Genomic DNA, 19,408 nt, shown 5'->3' on the forward strand with positions numbered 1-19,408 from the left:
TTTTTTTTGTTTTTGTTTTTGTTTTGAGGTATCATTTATAATCCAAAGTGCCTGGTATACAGTGTTTTAAAAACAATTTGTCGTATTTGTGAGACTGACACCAAGGGATTTGGAATATATTTGGCGAGCAAATTAAAAAAGGCTACCTGAGATGTAGCGATAACGGTGGTGGGTGACCATGGGTTGTAGTGTGGCTGGCTACAAACTACAGAACAATCCTGGCAATAGCATCAGGCAACAGAAAAAAAGCTTGCAAACATACCCACAGCTAAATGCACAGTTACTTACTCCAAGTAAGTGCAATTCCTCTAGGTAGATTAACTTCAGAATCTGGCCAATATGGACAGGCACATCAGAAAGATTCAATGTTAGTTAAGATGATCTCTTAATTACACTTGTTTATAAAGACTAGAATCATGAAAAGTGCCCCTTTCCCTTTACCTAAGCAAATTTATACTAAGCAAAACATAAATAAAATAACATAGAACGAACACTTAGGAAAAAAATCACAGGTCATGGCCACGTTCATGCAAAATTTCAGTACCAATGGTCACATTTTCTTTTACAAAAGCAGACCCAATGCGTATCTTAATTTTATCTCAAGTATTTGAATCATCTGTGAAAGGGCCTTAAACCCACCACCAGGCAATATGACAGAAATGGTTCCAGAACTTACAATCTTCTTCTCACGTTTGCTATTGTGTTCTACTGGCATGCTGCTGCCATTGCTTCCTGAGGGTACAATGCAGCCAGGGTTATGTGCCTGAGATGGAGGCATGCTCTGCAAAGGTTAAGACACACAGATGCATCACACACAGAAGACGATGACAGCCGAAATACATGTTAAGTATGTGCAAGTTAGAAGAGCAATGCAAACACTTCTATTATGTGTGAGTAGTGCAGCAAACAATTTTGCAGGCTGGAGTAAAACCAACCATGAAATCAGACAAGACTATACAGATTCTATGGCAAATAACATAACTGGTTTTATCAAATACAAAAAAAAAAAAAAAAAAAAAACAACACAAAAAAACCTTTAATATTTTCAAAACACCTCAGGAACACCTCTTTCTCACTCGAAAGATAAAAATACTTTGAAAAGCCATCAACACAAAGAAAACAACAGCAATAACAACAAATGAAATTCTGCCACGACCCTGCGTGCCTGAGAAAGAGGTACTCCAGATGGGACCCATGGAGTGGACCCATACATGTCCACACGCAGCATCAAACTTGTTAATGCAAATTGTTACTTCTCCACAGGCAACACACTTCCATTCTATTTTACACGGTACGGACAAGTCAAGCATTTACCTCTTGGCTTAAAAGAGGTCTTGCTTCAAGAGCTATCCTTTTCTTATGTTCCTCTTTAACAGGCATTAGGGGCTTGAAAAACTTTGGTGGCTGAGGAGAGAATGCTTTAAAAGGGCTGACTGTTAAGGCATGAGGATTCTCTGACGTACAACCTGTGGAAGACAAAAAGGCATAGGTTTCTAGGCACAGAGCACTTCAATCAGTACACAGGAAATGAGGGCATAACCTAGCCACAGGAATATCTGGTATCACTAAGCAATCAATATGCTAATATTTAGCTAAGAATTAAAACAGAGGTAAGCAAGAATGGAGATAAAACTACAAAGTCACAGAGTCATCAAAGAAAGCAGAAACCAAATTTTCTACCCTCTTTTCAAGACGTAGCTTAAGCGCCAGTTACCAGACCAACTTTGACACATGCTGATTTTGAGTCTCTGAATCCTCATAGCCCTTACTGTTGGCACACGCATTTTGGCACATTGTCATTCAACTTATTTCATGACAATGACATATACGTATTGTGTCCAGTTAGATTGTAAAATCAATAATGGCAACTTTTGTACCTTTCACTGCAGAGAGCAAGTAAAGCCACAATAAATAACAAATGAATACTGTATAAATTTTCTTGTAAGCCCCTTTTTTCCTCAAGCCACCCTGCTCCAAATGACTAAGGAAGAATAATTCCTCTTTCTTGCTTTTACTCATTTCTTACATTTTCGGGCCTCTTTTCTTCCGCCTATATTTTCTCCCCAATTCGCTAGTACTAAGGATTAAAGTAATAGCGTCGATTTACATATCCGAACAATGCTGTTCCCTTCATGGCACTGAAAGATCATATAGTAAGGTAATAATAATGCTGTCATTGATTAAACTCCTTTCTGGTATCATTTCTAAAATTGCTTTAGGATTAAGAGACGTGTTCTCCTAAAACATCCTTTGAGTACAAAACCATGACAGAGGTGGTATTCTTTTGGTAAAGAATGAAGTCTAATCATAATGTAATAAGATTTCTGTGCATCTCAAAATTGATGTGCAACTCAGGAAATATTGTATGAAGAACGATTTGAAAATTCTAAAGTGTTACACAAAGGCCTAGTATTATTTGGAAGATACACTGGACACAAAGCAAAAATAAATCAAGTAAGTGAACATAATATGTTCTATTCAAGAAGATAGTTTCGGATCACCTAGCAAACTAGAATTTCAGCCTCCTATTTTATTACACGCCATCTAAAAGAGAATTTTACCCCATGCCTTTTCTAAGAAATTATAAAGAAATAATACAGAAAAACAGTATCACCACTACCTTCTTTACTCCTTCGAGGTGAATCCCTGGGTAAAGTTCCATAACATGCTACATCTTGGTAACTGGAGCTGTAGTCACATATGTCTAACTGGTTCTCTGGCCAACCCTAGAAGTTAAAATATGGGTCAAACTGTAATTAATTTCCTCTAAAATGAGAAATAAAGATCAGATTTGAGGTTTTTCTATTTTCAGTCACAGTATGTACTCTATTTTTAAATGAAATGTATTAAACACAAAAAAGGGCTGAATATGGTAAGTACTATCGCACCCAAGATACACCTAGAGTGACTGACTGATGATAATATTTTATTGTATTTGTTCAAGATTTAATAAATCATTATAAACACAGTGACATACAGGTCCCACTCATCTTCCTCCATCCCCAGAAGCTGTCACTTTTATGAATTTGGTATGCACATAAGGTGACTGGAAAATTTAAGAACAAGCTGAAACACTTTTCAGAGTGAAATGGTTCCATTAATAATTTTACCCGGGTAGCAGGCATAAGCTGGGACTGCTCCAGGCAAACTTGGTGGTATGGTTACTCTATGAGGTATGATCAAAATATACGGTGAATGTTTAAATTTTTTAAAAAATTGATGCAGACTGCCAGTAATCCCACTCAAAATACTCCCCTCACTTTGAACACACTTATCCCATCATCTTGCCACTTTCTGAAGCAGCTCTGGAAGTCCTCTTTCGTGAGTGTCTTTAGTTGCACTGTCCTGATTGCCTCAATGTCCTGAATCATTCTGACTTTGGGGAAGAGCTAGAAGTCGCACGGTGCCAGAGCCAGTGAATAAGGTGGATGACGACACACGATAATGGTTTTATTTGACAGAAATTGCCATACCAGAAGCGATGTGTGACACAGAGCCTTTCCAGTGTGATCACAAAATACAGTGAATGCTGCTGCCGAATGCCATCCAATGGAAAGGCAGGGATCTTCAATAGGGAAAGCAGCACGTCGAACCTTAATAACAATGTGTGACAAGTTTCAACTTGTTCAGTGCTGTCAGTCAGGTGTGAGCTACGGTTGAGAGGTGTGCTTTAAAGTGTGCTGTAAATCATCTTCCATCATGACAACGCTCCGTGTCACACATAGCTTCTGGTATGTGGCAATTTCTGTCAAATGAAAACATTAGTGTGTCCTCATCCACCTTATTCACTGGATATGGCCCCGTGAGACTTCTGGCTCTTCCCCAAAGTCAAAATGATACAGGACATTGAAGCAGCCACAAAGCACAACTAAAGACACTCATGAAGGAGGACTTCCAGAACTGCTTCAGAAAATGGCAAGAACGATGGGATAACTGTGTTTGAAGTGTGGGGGTGGGGGGGATTTTGAGGGGGATTCATGGCCCTGTGTAATTTTTTTTATTTAAACCATCACCGTATTGTTTGATCACACCTTGTACATATACCTGAGATTTAAAAGCATCAAACTGTCATAAGATGTTGCTATACTGAAGGGAGAAAACTCCTCTTATCTAGCATACAAGCTTATTTTACTTCAACTTCTCCGGAGTTGGTTGCCACTAAGGACTAGATTTGAAATTTGTGTAGGACATATTCTGTGTTTATACTCCAAATCATCCACAGTCCCTAGCTTGGTAACTTACAATGATACATGTTTAAGAAATATTGGCTGAATATGGTGACATTGTAAAAGACCCTTAATTTTAACCCCTAATTTTACCCATTTGAAATAATTATGATGTTGCTTGGGTGGACGTAATATGTTCCTAAATCGTTTATAGAGGTAGACTCATAACCACACATTCAATTATGTATGGTATTCTCCTGGTATGGAAAGTCGTATCATGCTAGATTATGTCCTCCACAATGTAACACTGAGAGCGCACAGCAATTTCACCTCAAGTATTTGAACTTGGAAATGGACATGTGGAGACAATGCTCTACATAAAATTAAGATGAGAAATCCATGTATTTTAAAAACACCCAAGATTCCCTAATTTGCCAGATTTAGAGTCTGCTAATAACCCAGCAATGCCCGAAGATACATACCTTATCATCTTCATCAAAGCCAGAAAGGTCCGGTCGACTGGAGGAGACCTATAAGAAAATGGATTTTTTTTAATCAATATGGTTTATATATTTAACATAAATTTAATATATACACATATAAAGAAATATGTCACACATACGTGTGAAGCCTGTATGACAGTCTCCTGTCTTCCTTTTATTTAACCTTTTTACCCCCCTTTTAATTTTGAAGTACAGTTGACATTCGATATTACTTTATATTAATTTCAGGTGTACAGTATAGTGGGTAGACATTTATTTAATTTAAGAAGTAATCCCCCTGACTAGTCTATAGCCACCTGGCACTACACATAGTTATTACCCTATTATGGACTACATTCCTTATGCTATACTCATCCCCATAACTACTTTGTAACTACCAATTTCTACTTAATCCCTTCCCCTTTTTTCGACATTTCCCCCTAAAACCTCTCCCATCTGGCAACCATCAAAATGTTCTCTGTATCAAGACTGTTTCTGTTTTGTCTATTTGTTTATATTGTTCTTTAGATTACACATACAAGCAAAATCATATCGCATTTGCCTTACTCTGTCTGACATACTCCACTCAGCACAATCCCCTCCAGGTCCATCCACGCCTCTGCAGACGGCAAGAACGCATTCCCTTCCCTGGCTGAGCAATATTCCATTGTATATATGTACCACCTCCTCTTTATCCATTCATCCACTGATAGACACCCAGGCCGCCTCCACATCTTGGCCATTGTAAACAATGCTGCAGTGAACATACGGATGCACACGTCCTCTCAAAATAACATTTTGGGTTTCTTTGGATAAATACCCAGAAGTGAAATCACTGGGTCCTTCTTTGTCTCTCGTTATATAGTCTTTGTTTTAAAGTCTCTGTTGTCTCTTATAAGTACTGCTACCCTTGCTTTTGGTTGCTGTTGTTTCCATTTTCATGAAATATCTTAATTTCACCCCAGGTGTGTCCCATATTTGGGTTGTGTGTGCCCTGTGGTAGCTGAGCCTTGGTTGCTGTTCACATATCAAAGAGAGGGATTGACCCTCAAGTTGATTGGTTGTGAGGAGTGGCCATGACATGACTACACTGCAGGAGCTATGGTACAGAGGGTGACCCTACGGAGCAGGATTCGCTTTAGTAAAATTCTGGTGGCTGCACAGTCTGCCCTTTGGGTGTGTCATTTTGAGAGGTGACTGGGTAATACTGTGGCTCAGTCCAAGATGACTACTGGATGTGCCATCCCATGGGCCTCCTGGGAGGGTCCCTGCCAAAGGCCAAGTTTAGGTGTAGCCTGTGCCCTGTCTGGGGCCACCTGGCATGAGCCACAAAGCAATCTGCAGATGGCCTCTGCCTGCACTGGAGTTGGAGGTACCTCGAGAGGCAAGCCACAAACCGAGGCTGGCTGTCATTAGTGCTGGGCTGAGGGCTGCTCAGCTAGGGGTACAGGACACACTGATGCCAGATGCTACTTGCCTGGGTTTAAGAGACTTTAGGAAAGATCAGCCAAAGCAGGCTGTTTGTATGGAAAAGCCACTGGAAGCAGTTTGGATGTGCCTGAAAGTTATATGGGTCGAGGTCACAGGGATTCCCAGGGAAGGGCAAATGGCATCAGCCAGGTTGATGGAGACTCAGATATGGCATCTGCACACTGGGAGGGGGAACAGTTCAACAAAGAAACAATGACTTCTGCCAGCTCCTCCCTCCTGGAGAAAGCTGCCCCTCCACTCCTCGCCCCAAAGCCAGACAATTCAGTTCCTGTCTAATGTCCCTGGTGTCTTTTGAGCCCCTGCGCCAGAGCTAGAGCTCAGAGTAAGTCCGAGTGCAGGCCCTTTAAGAGGAGTGGCTTTACAGCATGGGGAATATAGTCAGTAATATTGTGAAAGCATAGTATGGTGTCAGATGGTTGCTGGACTTATGGTGATCACTTCTTTAGGCATACAGAAGTTAAACAACTGTCATAAACACCTCAAAGTGATATAATGTTGTATGTTAGCTATATCTTTTAATAAAAATCTTTAAACAAAGGGAGCACCTGGGTCTGCAGCCACCCTCGTCTAACTCAGCCACAATCTCCGCTAGTTTTTACATCTAAAAGTTATGGGGACTTCTCTCCCTGGCACTGGAACCTTGGTCTGGGTAGCCAGGTGTGGGGCTGGGACCCCTTGCTCCTCCAGGGGGGACCTCCACAGCGAAGCTATTCCTCCTGATTTTTAATGGTCACATGCAGGTGTGGGACCAGCCAGGTCCACGTCTCGGCTCCTCCTACCAGTGTCCAGGTGGCTTCTTTTGTATGTCCTTAGTTCCAGGGCTTCAGTTCAGCTAGAATTCAGGTGATTCTCAATGGCTGTTCTGTAGTTTGGTTGTAATTTTGATGCAGTTGTGAAAGGAGGTAAACATAGCATTTACCTACTCCAACATCTTGACTGGTCCCCTCTTCCTTTTTTCCACCCTCCCCAGCAACAATGACTACCCTAAATCTGGGGTTTACTATTCCCATACAGGATGATTCATATAAAGTGGTATCTTACTACTTAAGATCTTTCTCAACAGTCTAACTATTTTTTCTAGTCTAGATGGACAACCAGACTCCTTCTAATTTGTTTCTATGACAAACTATGATGAGATAAATGTTGTTGCTGCCCCTCAGTACCAGTCTAGCTGCATCCTGCCAGTACTGACATGTGAACTATTTCAGCATCCTTTAGTTCTAAATACAGCCTGTGTATCTATGAGAATCTCTGAGCATATATTAAAGCATGGAATCTCTGGCCAAAGATAAGGTATGTGCACCTTCAACTGTGCTCTTCCATAGGAATTTTAGGATCAGCTTATCAAATCTTAAAAGAAATTATGCTGGGAATGTATAGCTCAGTTTAAGGAGATGTGCCAATTTTTTGTTATTGTGCATTCCCATCAATGAACATAGTCATTCGCTCTCCATGAGTTAAGGTCTTCTTTATGGTGATAACTAGATTCAGATTTTTTACTTCTTTTTTATTCTGTTTTTGTAGAAAGTTTCCTCTGTTTAAGCTTTTACATTTACTGACATAACATTATTCAGGGTTTATTCTTATGATGTCTAAATCTCTGTTTGTTCTCTCTGTAGTAATAAGCCCCTTTTTATTTCCAATATTTGTATGTTCTCATATTTTTTTTTTTTGGCCCCCAACAATCTTAACTAGAAGTCAGTCCATTTGACCAGTCTTTTCAAAAAACTTCAGTTTTATTGATTCTTTGTATTGTTTGTTTTCTATCCCATACACGTCTGTTCTAATCTTATTTCCTTCTTCATTGAAGTTTATTATAATTCTGCTCTAATATTTAGTATCATTTTTAAAATTTTTGTTTTCTTTTACTAACTTAAAAAACTTTTATCCATAAATATTTCTCTTTCTTAAAAATAAGAAATCCCTCTCCTCTCTTTTAAACATTTTCACAGTTACTTTTGAATGGGTATCAAAATAGTACATACATTGCAATTGGATGATATAGATTGCAAATCTCTTTTAATTTATGAGTTTTCCCTTTTCGCTAGGTCATTTTTCCTGTAAAGTTTTCCACAAACGGGATGTTACTGATTGAATCCCTGTGGTGTCATTTAACAATTTTCTCTGCCCCTTGTAAATATTAGTAGTTACATCTAGGGAGTCGTGTTCAGATTTATGTTCTTTTTTTTCTGGGGGGGGGGGACGCAGAAGATTTCATAGGTGGACTTTCTTTCCATTTTAAGACACATGATTGTTCCCCCAATTTTTTACTCTTCTTTTTAATACTAGCTACAAATTTCCTAAGAATAGCTCTCGCTCTCTCATTTTCTCTGTCTCCTATTTGTAAGATGTTACATAGCTGTGCTCTCTGATGTGCTTCCCTAGAACACACAGAGGAGCAGGTGTGGCACTTGGGGATGCCCACACAAGTGCCAAATATTCTACCCTGCCTGTAAACGCCAATTTCAGGTCCCCTCATGTGCTGCACCCCAACCCGAGACACATCACGCAAGCCGCAGACCCTGGCAGGGTGTGCTCACATTATGCACGTTTGGTGTGCTGAGGCTCCTCCGCAGGTGCCGAGCTTTGGTGGAAAGTGCTTCTTTGACTGTGACTGCCTGTAAAGTCAAAAATGACATTTAGTTTTCTCCTTTGATGACAAAAGTAATACATGCACATTGTGAATGATTGCAAAAATACACAAATGAAGATCACTTCAATCCTATACACTACTTGGTCCCCCACATTTACAAAACTAGAATATTTTTTGTACCCGCTAAATTTTTTTTTTCTTAATCTATCAAAAACCATTTTCGTAAATAAAACCAGGAAAACTGCTGAAGTAAAGACATTTATATGTTGTGGATTTTTTTATATAGGTGGGCAGAAGAAATACCTCTGGCTATATATTTCACTTGCAAAACTACAATCAACTTTTAGGTGGTTTGTGTTTTCCTCATGCAGCAATTCAGGTGGGACTTTCACTAAAGGAAGATTTTTCTGACAGATGCCAATCTTAGTCTTGTTGGTCAAAACACATTTTCCATAACTTCAACTATTGTTTGTATGAAATGACACCTCCCATCTTACAGTTTCATTTCTTTGTGGATTATTTTCACCTGAATGTCCGGTCACTGCCACAGAAGTTAATGTGGATCCGAAAATTAGGGAGATAGTATGCGTTAAGCATATGGATTTTGGAGTCAAGCATTCTCCGTTCATATCTGACTTTGTACCACTTTCTAGCTGTGTAACCTTGAGCAGGTTAGCTAACTTCTGTCAGCCTTAATTTTCTCACTTACAAATGGGGATTATAACAGTATGGACTTCATAGGATTACCTTGTAGATTAAACAAACTAATATAGCTAAATTGCTTAGGCACAGAGCTCATATAAAAGGTATTCAATGATGTGGTCATTATTTTAATTTTTCTTATTATTTTGTCAAAGTAACTTTTGTCTAATGAGATCGCTCCACAAGTTTTCTTTCTCAGATAGACTTAGAGAGAAGGTGTTTGCTCAGTAAATTCATCTTGGTCCATTTGGGGTGAAGGCTGGTGACTCCTCTGGTCCAGACATTTCAGTTACTTGCCTGCCGGAGCCGTTCAAGGCTCAGAATGTTCTCCACCTGCAGCACGCCACGCGTGTACTTCTCAATGTATGTTTCTCCATCCGACGTGCCTTCATTTTCACTCCTCGCTGCCATGAGAGCCAGAGTTTCCCGGTCCTCAATCTCCTCTGTTGCCTAAAGCGACAAGAAGGCGATTATAGTATTTGTACACAAACAATATTTTTTGTCAAAACTGCAGTGAGAAAATGATTTAAAAGTTTTGAGAATGAACACATTCTTCATTACTTATATTTTGATAGTTCTAAATATATATATATATTTTACCTTTGGTATATTGGATACTATTTCATAGGTTACACCACAAGAATACAATATATTTTTCAATGATATTCTCCTCTTCAAACTCTGGGTAAAACTCTGGTAGAAAAAGAAAGCTGAGTTGAGTGATGTGAAACTACAAGATATTTAGTATTTTACATTGCAAAAGCATTATCAATCACTATGCTTTTGAAATACACACAATAGTCAGTAAAATAGAAAAAAAAAGGGGGGGGGAACCAAAATATCCTTGTGTCCACCCCCGACGGACACTAGTGTCCAGCTGTTATTTGGGCAGATTACAGAATGTGCAGCCTATTCAGGGGTTTCGTTTGTAGTTGCTTCTCTCTCCAATTGCTGCCTTCCTTTAGATCTCGTCAGGATTTAATCAGTCTTTCCTGGCACAATCAGAAGAAAAATGGACAGGATCAGCACCTCTGAGATGAGATCTGGGGAGGCATCCAGATAGTGATTGATTTGGATACTGCATTCTGCCCTGGTTTGTCATTACTCTGCATGGACCTGGCACTTAACCCTTTTCAAACAGTGAAATGCCACAGCTCCACTGCCACCTGGGATTATGGGTCTCAGATCGGTCAACGTGGAAAAGTCCTTTGGTGGTGGACATTTTCCTCTGCTATCCTCAGGCTCCATTATGTTCCATAAATGAGAATCAGACCGGAACTTGGCCAGCGTGGTAACAATCTGCACGCCCACTGTGTTAACACCATAAAACACTACTTTGAGATAAGGAGAAGGAGAAAACTTGGAGATCACAGAAGCAAAAGCAGAACCAGACCCCATTACTACCTGTTTGTTGTAAATATTGGCTGCAATCCGTTTGCGTAACACTAACTCCATAGCTGCCGGGTGGCTGAGCTGGACTGTGGTCTTCACTATCAGGTAAATCCTTTCATTCTGGGGGGTGACTCTATTCAAGTGAACGGAATCATGCACCGAGGAGTCCCAGGAGGCTGTGGCTGAAACCTGAGATAGAGAGAAGGATGGGGAGATGGAAACAAGACGCAACTCAGGTGTACCAGCTATACATCACACACTGGAGAGAGAATATAAATGCAACTCAAATGAATCACAGATATTTCCCCTCACCTTTTTTGAATGACAACACACAAGTTCTATGTTTTGAAGTTCCCAGACCATAGAAGTTTAATGGACAGAGAGGCCCACAGTCATGTGCACTAACGTGAAGCCCTTCAAAAAAACCTTCGGGCCAATTACCTCCTCATCACTGTGCTTTATGATGGGCAGGTAGAAAAACTGGCTGCCATGCTCCTTGGGTAGGATGGAGTTCACGCCCGATGCATGGGGGCCCACGAGCTGCTCACTGGCACTCAGGTCATCCGCTAACCAAGTCCAGGGCACAGAAACGAAAGCGAGGAAGAGTCAAGTTTTTAGTTAAGCACCAGACATTTTAAAATATGCTTTATAAAGACGAAGTTTATATGTAACATATTTTAATTTTTTTCTTTTATTCCTTATCCTGCAGTTGAAATAGACACTTCAGTATCCACAACACCTTTTATCCTTTACAGAAACAACTATGGGAGCCAAAAAGAAGCCTTTGTGAGTCTCCTGTAAAATGGACTGCATATATTTTATACATAGTCCTAGGAGCAAACGTTTTCACTACATAAACACACCTTAGACTTTCACTGCTTTCTGGTGTTAATTCCTCCTGTAACCTGGTGTTTGTTATCCTACTTACATAACTTGCACTAAATTAGAGACTGGAGAAGGTAAATTATCAATTTGGAATCAACGTTCTGAGCACTTGGGACAAATCTGCAGGTCATCTCCTTCCAATGCCCTACCCAGTACGGGGTTCACCCTGCACAAATCTCTGGGAGTGATCATCCCGCTTTCACTTGCGCACCTCCGATAACAGGATTCACCACTTCACGAGCACATAGTCAACTGCTAGGCTTTTACATATTCTCCAAATAAAGGGCCAAAGCCAAGCCCCGCTTGCCTTCCTCCTTCCACTATTGGTCTTCCCTCCACAAGAGCGGTTTTCAGGCTATGTACTAAGGATACCCAGGATCCTGCAGAAGGACCTGCCAGAGCCCACCCACCTTCAAACTCAGCAACCCTGCCTTTGTCTTCTGAACGTGGGGTTCCATTTAAAATTTCGTTTTGAAAAGGAATTTTACTGCTCGAACATGGAAAAGCATTACTCTAGGTTCGCCCAGGTTTGATCTAATTGCTATAATAAAGGGCAACCCTTAATGAAGGGTGAAAATATGATCCTGGTATGGTATCAATACTATTGCAGGTGGGGAGCAAAGAGCCCTAGTCAGAAATGCAGATTCTCAGGCCCTTGGCAACGCTTAAAGATTGAGAATCTGAGGGTGATTACTTTCTCAGGTCACTCCTATGTGCATTCATGTTTTAGAGTAATAAATAGTTGCTTTAATGTTTCTATGTGCAGTTCTCAAACTCCCAAGTGCTCTCTTTTTAAGGCTAAATACCCACATCGGTCTTCTAGTGATCCTACATGACACGGTTGTGTATATTTGGTTGGACTAAAAATGTCACCTGACGTGGCATATGAGAAATTAGCACAGTGATTTAAGGAACAAAATCATATGGGTCAGAATAGCTTACAAACCTTAATTAAATGTGATATCCACTGGAACGTCAGGGTCTACTTACCATTCAAATCAAGGAAGAGGACTGGTATGTGGGTTTCCATTCCAGGTGGTGGGATCCTAAATTTAAGAACAAAACTTAATCATAACCAAATATGCATTTTACGCCTTGTTAGATACCAGACACCAAAGAGAAACAGACGCAGAGGAGATCTACTGTGGCAATACAGGTTCTATTCATGAAATATTTTCACATTTCTTGATGTTCCTAATCACAAAAATCATGGGAATTGGGTGACTTATGTGAAGAACTACCAGTTATATGAATTACATATAATTAATTGAAACAAAGATTATTTGAAACTTTTCTAAAAACAATTCTAGTAATGGAAAAAAACAGATGGAATTTGTGAGGGGTGGACACAAGGACAGGGTCAGAACCCAGGGGAAATGAACAAAAGGGGGAATGTTTTAAAAGCTCAAAGGAGGACAGAATAAAAGATGTGTGAAAGGAGGTAAGGTTGTGTATAAAACAGACCAAAGCAGTGTTTTGTCAAAAACTGGCCCATCTGCAGCAGACTCAGTGCATGGGGCCTCTTAAAATGTAAGCCCTGTCCCCATCCTTTTGCTTCCAAATCAGAATAACTAGGAATGGGATCCAGGACACTAATTTTCCAAACACTCAAGATGATCTGAAGTTTGGAAACACCTCAAATGAAAGAGACTGATGGAAGAACTATCCAAAGTGGGCCTCATGGAGCAGAACACGACTGGGATTGAGCTGGCTGTTTACAACAAGTGGCTGGCTGGCTGACACACAGCATGTAGCCTATAGGAATCCCCCACAAGAGGAGAATCTGCTGGGACAAACATCAGGTTACAAATTATGTGCCTGCCAATTCAGATTTTCTAGTTTTGTAATAACATCATGAAATCAATTACAGACACAAGTTAACATCACTAATGTTTCTATGCCGATCCAAGATTATCTGAGCACATACATTTTGTGTTAAAAAGAAATCGGATTTCTCTTTAATGCCTAGGACATATTCTTATAATAAGAATAAGAAGCACTAGTATTTACCATTTAATGAATGGGCACTATAATAAAGTATTTTAAATACATATTATCTCTAATCTTTACAACAGTACCAAAAAGATAGCTCTGTTAATAGACTAGGAATAAAGCTAAGGAAATTTAACAGAGAAGTTAAGGCAAGTTAAGAGCTCTAGCCAGAAGCTAAATCCAGACCTACTTGACTCCAGAGTCTAGGCTACCACACTGTTTCTTTCGAGCATCAGGACTGACAGATCAATCGACTGATCGTAGTTTATGTAGTGCTTAAGCGGTGACTGTATGTTGGTGATCAAACTAAGAAAGCACGAGGGCAAATAAAGAGATAGGTTTTCTGCCCTGTTCAAGCACAGCCTGGAACCCCCTCCTCTGGAGCCAAAGTAAGAGACTTTTTGGAAATCACTACCCATGTCCAAGTTGCTCATGCAGAGGAATGGAGAAGTGTGGTATCTGATTCCTGGCCAGGCCAGAAATGCTGTCTGGCTTCCCGTGAGAGGAAGCTGGCTGTGGTGGGGAGGCACAAAAGGAACACAGCACCAGAGATGAGTGGCCCTTTCCGGAGCAGCTCACGATATTTCACATTTCCTGCGACAACCCTAGAAAGTCACTCGCATGACTCTTTCCACAGGCCATCCGCACCAACCTGTGAGGCTTGCACAGAAGAAAGACTCACCAGTCAGCGGGCGCCCCGGGGATCCCGCTGCCCGGCGCTGGCACCAGCACAGCATTCCTTTCCTCGGTCAGCCCCACCCACTGCTCCACAAGCCGTGCTTCCCGCTCCACATCATCCTCCGTTTTCTCTGTGGGACAAAACGAGGGGATGAGCAACACGGAGGGAGAAAGCACAATTTCTACATTAAAACCAAGTAGGTTTTTACTTCCTGATATCCACACATGGCTTCAACATCAACTACGATTCTAACAAGGAACTGACACTTTGTAATTGAAGCCTTAGCACCTAGGCGTGCTCAGAGACTACAATACTAGTTTAACAGACCATAAACCAGGAAGAGTAGAAAGGGCGCTGGAACAGGCATTAGAAGACTTGGATTATTGTACTGGCTCTGTAATTTGGGAAAGCTATTCAACAGCTGAGTCCAGTTTCCTGATCTGTCAAAAAGGGATAATACAAGAATCCACTTCATGCACTTGTTGGAAGGGTCACATGAAATAATGGATGTGACACCACTTTATAAAACTATACACCAGTTTATAAAGATAGAGGATTACAAAATACCATTTACCTCACTCTGGAAAACTAACTTTATTTTCCTTCATGTTCATTATGAACGGGATTTGATATATTTTGAAATCCTCTTATTCATAATCCAACTTTGGAGCAAGCTGGGCACAGTCTATGTGAGTTTTCACGAGCAGGTGGAACACAGACACATACTGACCCCAAGAACGTTGAGTGAAGATGTTTCACCGAGGGAGACTTTTTGCTAACTTCTACGTGACATGGATTAACATCTGCAATGTGTCCTTTGGTGCACAGTTAACCACAATGAGTGGATCATAACGTCAGGATGAGAGCCTGAGGCTTTTAAGAGAATACTGCTACTTTGAAATCCCAGATGCCATTGCCAGCATAAGCAATCTGCATCGTTGGATGGGGTGGTGGTGGGTGGAGCTGTAGGCCAGCTTCAGGCTACTCTGAACTAGCTGAGTGCATGGCTACTGGCCAACAGGAGCTGGGGCTGACCTGCCAAGTGTTGTGGTTTCACAAGGGACCTTTTAGCTGCTGTCAGTCCCAAGTTCTGAGCCTGGAATACTGCATTATCGACATACTGTTTTATTGATCATATCTTCAGTCATTAAAACAAAATTTGAGTTTAACATTTAATGTCACAGTTAACTGAGAGTTTTATGAAACTTCATTACTTTCAATTTCAGAGCCTTCTTAAACCAACACTATACAATATGATTCACTAAGATCTATAATCATTACAAGGTTAAAAAAAATACTATTTTTCAATGAAGGGAAGAAAGCAGTCTACTACCATTGTCTACAAGTAAGAAAGCTACTTCCAGGAAAGAGTTTAATCTCACATACCTTTCTTATTGCTGATTTTTTTAATCTGTTCATCTAAATATTCTCGCCGTTTAATGAGTGCATCAGACCACCTCTCTCTTACACAGTTTAAGTCTTCTTCCTGACATCAGGGAAGGAAAGCATTTCTCTGTAGAGTACACAGACAACTATTTCTTGTATTAAAAGAAGATGTTTATTTGATTGGGAAGCTTTTCAGTAGGAAAGACCAACTGAATATTGCTGTGTGATTATTATGCAAGAAAGCAAAGAGGACTCAGTAACACTGCATGCTCATCAAAGATCCCATTACTCAGAAATCAGAGCCCCTCGATTTCCAAAAGCATAATTTATACTTAAAGCAAGAGAGGCTCAGACTACAGCAGCTGTTGGATGATGCTTCCGTGGGGTGTGTGTATGTATGTGTGTGTATCTAAATTGCAGTGATTCATTTAAAGGATTTGAATTCTAAGCTGAAAGACACCATGGAGAGAGCTCTAACTGTGTAACAGCAAATGAAATGGAAAACGACAGGCATTTTCAGAGTTCATTGTTCAATTGGCTTGATAATGTGTGTTTTCTGAAATGCAAACTATAGATCAGCAGAGAACCTTTCGCAACTGCCACAATTGTACCTCCAACCATGACCCTCGTGAGGCTAACCGAAAATCTCCCATGCAAAAGCCCAACATGCAGTCAGCCATGCTTTCAGAACTCCCTGTAGCAGCCACTGGACTTCAAGAGGACAAGTGGCAGGAAGCGCACAGCCAGCCGCAGGAGTGAGTTAGTGGCGTTGCTGAAATCCAAGGGGTTACTGGTATTTCCCCTAAAGTTTGTTTTTGCTTATTTGTTTTTCTTTCTTAATAAAATTATGAGGAGGGAAAGAAACCCATCAATTCTACTCAAAATGTTCTGACTTTCTTAATTAGAGTCTAACCCTTAAGACATTACATTAAGAGCAGACACTTGAGCACTTCTGAGGCTCCACCTACAATGTACCCACGTTTTAGGTATAAGAAGGCACACAAGGAAAACATGCTTTTAAAGTTCACGTGGAGAATCGGCACAGAGCCCGGAACCACATCCAAACATTTCATCTCGGTTTATTGCCCCGGCTACTGTCATTCCCGCACCTTCCAGGATGGCAGGCCAGTCAGTGCTGACTAGTTAACAGTTCACATTTGCACACAAATTTTTTCTAAATTTCCAAAAAGAAATAGCTGATGTTTAAATTCTCCAGGTTAGGGGTAACTAATCTCGACCCTAATGAGAAAAGAAAACTGGCTAAATAAAACGAAACAAAAAAATTGTGTGCATATACTGTCTTCACTTTCCTTATCCAACAAAAGTCTTTTAAAGTAAAACGGCGTATTAAAATAATGATATTCTCCTACCATGTTTCCCCGAAAATAAGACCTAGCCAGACAATCAGCTCTAATGCGTCTTTTGGAGCAAAAATCGATATAAGACCCGATATTATATTATATTATTGTATTATTATATTATATTATACTATATTATATTATACCCAGTCTCATATTATAGTAAAATTAAGACCGGGTCTTATATTAATTTTTGCTCCAAAAGATGCATTAGAGCTGATTGTCCGCCTAGGTCTTATTTTCGGGGAAACACGGTAGATGTAAGGAGCTAAGTGCAGTTTTTCACAGGAAAGACAGTCTACTTAGAAAATATGCATGGATCACATCATGAATTTTAAGATCATCAACTTAATACAGTGATAATGGTTTTGTTTAGAAAGGCTTTACAAGCTAGACAGCATAGCAAAAGTGCAGGATCTGGTTATAAATTTTGAACTGAGAGAAATCCACAGAGATAGTAGTGTATCCTTGATTACATTTCAAGCAAATCAAAAGCAAGTGAGAAACTGCATATTCTTGCTCTGGGCTCCTCCTTCCTCCACCCCACCCTCTGCTTTGCGGAGGCTGGCAATTAGCAGCAGCTGTGCCCCAGGACTGACAGCAGCAATACCTGGTAACTATCCATATCATCACCATCCTCATCATCTCTCTGGTAGGAAAGAAAGAAACACAAAGGACATGCATTTTGTTTCTCAAACAGCACACAAGGAAAAGAATTCTGGAAGCTTAATACACACATTACAACGGACAGCACACAACACCTGCAAAATACAACATTGAGTCGAATCTCAAAAAGGTTTAGTGGATTTAATTCCCTTGTCTATAATTACTTCAGGAATTTAAGTTTGAAAAAAAAAATACAGAAAGGAGTCATTTAAAAACAAGATCTCTCCTAGATGAAACTAGGTACCAACACCGCCGGGCTGTTATGCAAATGGCTGCTACATATTTCTGGGCGAGCTATTTGAATGAGGTTTAGAGTGGGCTTCGAAAGACAGTGACAGAGAGAGGACTTTAGAAATCCCACTGCTCGACTTCTGAGTCTTCGCCAGGAAGTAACTAAGTCCCTGAAGGATGAAATGATTTAACCCAAGGTCCCACACAGAACAGCAGGGGCAGGCCTGCAGTCTCTCAGTTCACTGCTCTTCTCCCCGCACCCCACCACTCTCCATGATAAATCATCACAGTGAAAGCCCACTGGGGAACCTAAGGCTATCTTCACACAAGGTTCTAAACTAGATTACTGCAACAAGCAGTCTACTATTTAAATCGAATATATGGGTCTATCATTATCCACTATTATACACACAGGCATCCATACCAATCAGTTGAGATATATCAAAACTGCCTTAAACCCACAGCAACTTTTTGCAATAATAATATAAAATAATAATTTCGGCAAAAACACACGGCAAAACAAAATTATCATGTTGAAAATAAAAGGGTTTTAGTTCAGACAATTTTACTTAGAAACAAGGATAAAAGAAATCCCATTTGTAGAGAATATTCATCCATATGGAGGCAGGTTCTACTCTAAATGAATGCTGGGCCATGTAACAACCTTCTTTCTTTTTTGTTTTTGTTTTTTGGTTATTGCAGAGTTAATACTTTAAAATATACTGCTTTTAAAAAGTGCTTTAAATACAGTTAAAATTATTCTCTGCATAGACTTCAAAATACACTTTTGTTTTAGTTTGGTAACTAGCATTATCATCTGAATAAGGGACTTATTAAATGCAAGCCTAACATTGAAGTAATTTTTCTTGAATTGATTCCCTATATTAATGAGTAAAGTACAAATAGCTCTAATTGGTCATTATTTTTTAGACTAAGGAGATACTTCTATTTACTGAAAACTAGCCTGAGCCTTCACAATGTAATTGTTGGGAAGACAGTATATTCTAGATTGACTTGAGCTACTGCAGGGGAATAATTCTAAGGTGCTATGTCAACAAAATAAGTTATTGGACATGACCTTGAGCATGGAAGAAAGAAAGGACAGCTTTAAAACAGCCACCGTTTAAATCTGCATGACTGGTACTATGCTCTTCAAAAAATGTTTAGTATTGAGGAAAGGCTGATACTTGAGAGCTCAAATTTTGACAAAAATCAGTTTTAACTCAAAAGTTAGAGCTGTTTTAAACATTGCAAATAATCAATCCTTATAATGTTCCTCAAATGGAAACATTTAGTCAGCTGATGATCCATAATCGGTTTAGGGCACATCGATTCAGTTTTAGCTAAGATCAGAGATTCATTAAGCCAGAATATTTTACTGCAGA

The 19,408-nt window shown here is 39.9% G+C and overlaps 1 protein-coding gene across 10 annotated transcripts in view; it reads right to left on the reverse strand.

Annotated features, from left to right (window-relative positions):
* The window catches only part of KIF13A (kinesin family member 13A), a 94,710-nt gene that overhangs the window by 8,517 nt on the left and 66,785 nt on the right, over positions 1-19,408 (reverse strand). For 3 of the 10 annotated variants that reach the window (XM_081057682.1, XM_081057678.1, XM_081057680.1), the window contains 14 exons: positions 17,737-17,775; positions 15,769-15,868; positions 14,386-14,512; positions 12,702-12,757; positions 11,268-11,392; positions 10,839-11,015; positions 10,035-10,127; positions 9,728-9,884; positions 8,680-8,753; positions 4,649-4,696; positions 2,621-2,726; positions 1,315-1,466; positions 677-781; positions 289-330 (listed from right to left, as the gene is read on the reverse strand). In XM_081057682.1, coding sequence (XP_080913808.1) covers positions 289-330; positions 677-781; positions 1,315-1,466; positions 2,621-2,726; positions 4,649-4,696; positions 8,680-8,753; positions 9,728-9,884; positions 10,035-10,127; positions 10,839-11,015; positions 11,268-11,392; positions 12,702-12,757; positions 14,386-14,512; positions 15,769-15,868; positions 17,737-17,775 — 1,401 coding nt within the window. The remainder of the gene's footprint in view (positions 1-288; positions 331-676; positions 782-1,314; positions 1,467-2,620; positions 2,727-4,648; positions 4,697-8,679; positions 8,754-9,727; positions 9,885-10,034; positions 10,128-10,838; positions 11,016-11,267; positions 11,393-12,701; positions 12,758-14,385; positions 14,513-15,768; positions 15,869-17,736; positions 17,776-19,408) is intronic. The other 7 variants (XM_081057679.1, XM_081057685.1, XM_081057686.1 and 4 more) reach the window with 6 other exon arrangements.

This window comes from Rhinolophus hipposideros (genome assembly GCF_964194185.1).
Source record: "Rhinolophus hipposideros genome assembly, chromosome: 8".
In the NCBI taxonomy this organism is placed as follows: Eukaryota; Metazoa; Chordata; class Mammalia; order Chiroptera; family Rhinolophidae; genus Rhinolophus; species Rhinolophus hipposideros.